This window comes from Anabrus simplex, chromosome 3 (assembly GCF_040414725.1).
Source record: "Anabrus simplex isolate iqAnaSimp1 chromosome 3, ASM4041472v1, whole genome shotgun sequence".
In the NCBI taxonomy this organism is placed as follows: domain Eukaryota; kingdom Metazoa; phylum Arthropoda; class Insecta; order Orthoptera; family Tettigoniidae; genus Anabrus; species Anabrus simplex.
This window is the reverse complement of record NC_090267.1, coordinates 290,680,164-290,685,111: the sequence shown is the minus strand read 5'-3', so window position 1 is coordinate 290,685,111 and position 4,948 is coordinate 290,680,164. Positions and strand designations below refer to the sequence as shown.

Below are 4,948 nucleotides of genomic sequence, written 5' to 3'. Positions count from 1 at the left end.
TCATCTGGGATAGCGATGCCAATGAGATATGTGTGTTGGTTCTTTTTGTTTTTGTTTGTTAATGTTATGCCTGATGTATTATGCAAAGTTATTATTATTATTATTATTATTATTATTATTATTATTATTATTATTATTATTATTATTATTATTATTATTGTCCTGCTCCATGGCTACATGGTTAGCGTGCTGACCTTTGGTCCAAAGGGTCCCTAATTCGATTCCCGGGGATTTTAACGTTCATTGGTTAAATCCAGTGGCTCGGGGGCTAGGTGTTTGTCCTGTCCTCAAGATCCCTGAAGCTCACACACCACACATAACGGTATCCTCCACCACAATAACACGCAGTTACCTACACATGGCAGATGCCGCCTACCCTTGAATTGTCCATTTTAATCCCTTGTGTATGCTCCTCTAGGTTATAATCATTAAATTGCTTTTCAGTCCTTTCTCGAACAAATAATCATGTCACTAGGGGTTAATAAACTTCTTGTACTTCTTCTGGAAACAACAATAAATCTACCACCACTTATCAATTAACATTTCTTATTAAATGTAACGTCCACCTCTGTGGTGTAGTGGTTAGTGTGATTAGCTGCTACCCCCGGAGGCCCGGGTTCGATTCCCGGCTCTGCCACGAAATTTGAAAAGTGGTCCGAGGGCTGGAACGGGGTCCACTCAGCCTCGGGAGGTCAACTGAGTAGAGGGGGATTCGATTCCCATCTCAGCCACCCAGGAAGTGGTTTTCCGTGGTTTCCCACTTCTCCTCCCACAAATGCCGGGATGGTACCTAACTTTAGGCCACTGCCGCTTCCATCCCTCTTCCTTGTCTATCCCTTCCAATCTTCCCATCCCCCACTAAGGCCCCTATTCAGCATGGTAGGTGAGGCCGCCTGGTACTGGTCATCCTCCCCAGTTGTATCCCCGATGCAATGTCTCACGCTCCAGGACACTGCCCTTGAGGCGGTAGAGGTGGGATCCCTCGCTGAGTCCGAGGGAAACACCAACCCTGGAGGGTAAGCAGATTAAGAAAGAAAGATTAAATGTAAGGCATTCAACTTATAGACTAAGGGAATGATTGACTTGTATGTTAAGTATGTCTGTTTTGTGTCCCCACCAGGTGACTGAAGCTAATCTGAAGGTGAAGAACGCAATCGAAGAAGCCGTGAAGTGCGTGAATAGCGAGGTTCCGGATGCTTTGAGCAAGGAGCAGGCTCTGTTGGACGAGGTCAACAAGTGCATTACCCAAAATCCCTAAGAAGTAGCAACATATTATTTTGATGCTCCACCGGAACATTCTTGACTTTTTATAACATTTAGGAATACCTTCATTACAAAAGAAAAAAAGTATTTACAATCTTTATTGCCGTTTTTTTATCAAGAAATTTGAAAAACCTGCATCCTGTTTCTGGAATGAGAGATAGCCAGCTTTTCTCTCTGCTTTGTAGTAAATATATCAGTTTCCATATGCCAACTTGTAATTTATACCATCTTATCTAAAATAAACTGGTATTATGTTGCTATAATACTGTAGTTCTGTCCTGAATACTATGAAATCTGTCTCATTCAGTATGAATAACGTGATGAGTGATCATCAGCCTCATGTATTGATGAAAGTACAGTTAACTCTCGGTATGACGCCTTTTAAGGGATCAGATAAAGACGGCGCCTGAACTCATATTAACATCCTTCCATAAAGATTCAAAGCAAAGCCATCTATGTACAAGCCATGAGGTCCTTGGAGAAGTGGAAGGTAAAGACTTGCATGAGATCTGTATCAATAGGTACATCAAAATACAATACTACCACGAATAACGCAACGCATAAAGTCCCAATATTCCTGATCGCTGAGTACGGTACATTGATGAGAAGCGGACAAACAAATAACGAAGGGACGATCGAAACGTTGGAAATGTAGGTATATCGTCGTCTTCTGTGAATGTCAGGCACTGAACATCGGACTAACATCTCTGTTCTCGAGGAACCAAAGGCTGATGTTAGACTAATCGAGAAAATTAACCCAAGCTTAACTGAGATACGTGGGACATATCTCAGGACAAATGGAGGCATTGAGGAGGATGGTTCTCGAAAGGAAAATAGAAAGAAGACGATCGTAAGTATAAGGCATCAACTCGATGGATAGATCAGGTAAGGACGGGAATAGAAAAATCTATCGACCAGGCTTCACGGTTAGCTCGTTTATAGAGCATGGCGAGATCATTTTCACTACACATGACATGTCACCCCAAGGGTATTAGGAGAGTGTGTGTGAAAGAGAGAGGGAGGGAGGGTGGGGAGGATGTGTAATGTTTATAAAATTGCAATGAACATTTAGTATTTGACTCGCTGTGTCACTCTCATAATTGAGCACACGCCTTGTTCGGGCATATGATGAGATATAAGCAAAGATATGCTTTACGGTATTAGATCCTCCAGGGATGATAGAAGGAAAAGCGGATCCGGAAGAAGAATGTCTTGGATGAAGAACTTCAGAACAAGTTCGATCGAACATTTCAAATCAATTTTTTGTTAAGGAATGTGTTCCCGAGCTGACTGCCAACATCCGAAACGGATAGGCACCCCAAGAAGGAAAATAATGTACCATTACTTCAGTTCGGTGTAAATCATTCGCTTTTTACTGGTTGAAAGAATGCCACTGCTTAAATAGTTCGAAGGACTTTGGAGATGCCACATCAGACTCGAACTCAGAAATAAATTAAAACATGTTGCAAAAAATTCCGTAATTCATGAGATAATTTTGCTATTATTCTTCCTTATTTTATTAACATGGGTGTAACACTTTTCAACTTCCATCACGTTCATACGTGGTTGGGAAACCGTTGTAAAATATGTTAATAAAACATTGAACATTTTATTTAATGTGCCATACGGCTTTGCTACTGAAAGAGTTTTTTTGTTTGTTTTGTTTTTGATAAACCTGTTTCTTCCAACACATTTAGTATAAATTCATTTGAACTCCGTACGCTAATATTGGCATCTTCATCACACTAGTGGCAATTACTACACAGCTTTGCTATCTTATAACACTAATGGCACAGGATTGTCTAGTACAAAGAATATCAAGCTAACCCAGGGAATCTAGAATCTAGTCTGCTAATTTTTTGACGGAATGTAACACTATTCGCACAGGCATAAGCGAGTAGGCTTAGAAATATATAAACGCCGAAACCAAACCCCATGGTGCAATAGTTCCGAAAGGCCATGGCCTACCTAGTGACCACTGCTCAGCCCGAAGGCCTAGATTACGAGGTGTCATGTGGCTTTCTGCGCATTTTCTTCCTGTTTATTTAAGTAACGGTTACGATTTGCAGTAGTTTGGGATTTAACACTTTCCATACTTATATTCGTTTTGCTATATCGCATTGAGATAATCCTTTACCACTCTCCTTTAATACAGAGAAAAATATTTATTTTCCTCATATGCACACTCGCTCACTGCTCTCTAGTAACAATGAGGATCAGACATTCCAACAATAGAACATGTACGGGTGTACAATACCGCATCGTAAGTATTTTATCACAGTTTTCTGATCGTCTGAAAAGGGTATATTGTTCATTTATGACGAGAATTCATGGTCGTTGTTCTGGAAATGAGGCAGTTGTCTTAAAGAGGAAGAGAATTCATTATAAGAATATCATTCCGTGGGAATAAAAGTGGTCGGGAATATGGGTAGTTGGGTTGGAAGGGTGATTATCTGGAGAAGATTCACTGTACCTGGAAGTCGATAACAACACTTTGTTTATCCTTTTAAAGACAAATAAACCGATCTTGTGGTGATAGTCTCATGGATCCTTCGTTGTAAGCTGAAGGAAATTGTAATAATAATAATAATAATAATAATAATAATAATAATAATAATAATAATAATAATAATAATAATAATAATAATACACTAGATCAACAACTTTATGGGCTTTCGTGAAGAATAATAAGAAGAGCAGAACAGTGGTGGAGCAGAAAGACAGGCTGTCAGAGAGATAATGCAATACAAAGAAAGCTTCTAAAAATGTGTAAATGTTGCTTATTGTGGTCTCTAATGACCGTAAACGGCTAAAATAACAATAACAATATTAATAATAATAATAATAATAATAATAATAATAACAGTAATACCTTAGACACCATGTTATATAGGCCAACAATTTGGTTTTTTTTGCCATTTGGGCTGCCTTTGTGTCAATTTAGACAGATGCCAGAGAAGTTAGAACTCTATTGGGTGACCTTTAGTCTAATTAATTTAGTCATGCAAATACAAAATGTCCGACTCGTTGGCTGAATGGTCAGCGTACTGGCCTTCGGTTCAGAGGGTCCCGGGTTCGATCCCCGGCCGCGTCGGGGATTTTAACCTTCATTGGTTGCTTCCACTGGCACGGGGGCTGGGTGTTTGTGCTGTCCCTAACATCCCTGCAACTCACACACCACACATAACACTATCCTCCTCCACAATAACACACAGTTACCTATATACAGCAGATGCCGCCCACCCTCATCGGAGGGTCTGCCTTACAAGCGCTGCACTCGGCTAGAAATAGCTACACGAAATTATTATATATTAATACAAAATATGCTACCAGAGATCTTTTACATGCCGATGTACTGTATTTCGACATGGAGCGCCGATATTCGACTACTTCTGCCTGATCTGAACCCGTGATTTTGGGATCCGGAAGGATACACTCTGTCGCTGATCCACAGAAGAACTTATGATCACGGTGCTCTTGAAGAAATAACCAGAGCAGTTTTCATTTCGCTTCTTGTTGCAACCTGGTTCCGTCTGTTATTTTTCCTGTCTCATTTGTTATTTGCGGTAACGTTTAATCTACGTTCACCGGATGTTAGCGACGGATATCGCTCTCTTTTAATTATCTAGCTTCTTCGTTGAAGGTCTACACTCCATGGACTGGCAGTAAGTTAGTGCGAGCGACC

The 4,948-nt window shown here is 40.3% G+C and overlaps 1 protein-coding gene across 1 annotated transcript in view; it reads left to right on the top strand.

Annotated features, from left to right (window-relative positions):
• LOC136866274 (uncharacterized) overlaps nucleotides 1–1,526 on the top strand; it is an 11,072-nt gene extending 9,546 nt beyond the window's left edge. The window contains exon 3 of the mRNA XM_067143098.2: nucleotides 1,121–1,526. Within this exon, the coding sequence (XP_066999199.2) occupies nucleotides 1,121–1,258 (138 nt within the window). The 3' untranslated portion in view covers nucleotides 1,259–1,526. The remainder of the gene's footprint in view (nucleotides 1–1,120) is intronic.
• The last annotated feature ends 3,422 nt before the right edge of the window (nucleotides 1,527–4,948 follow it).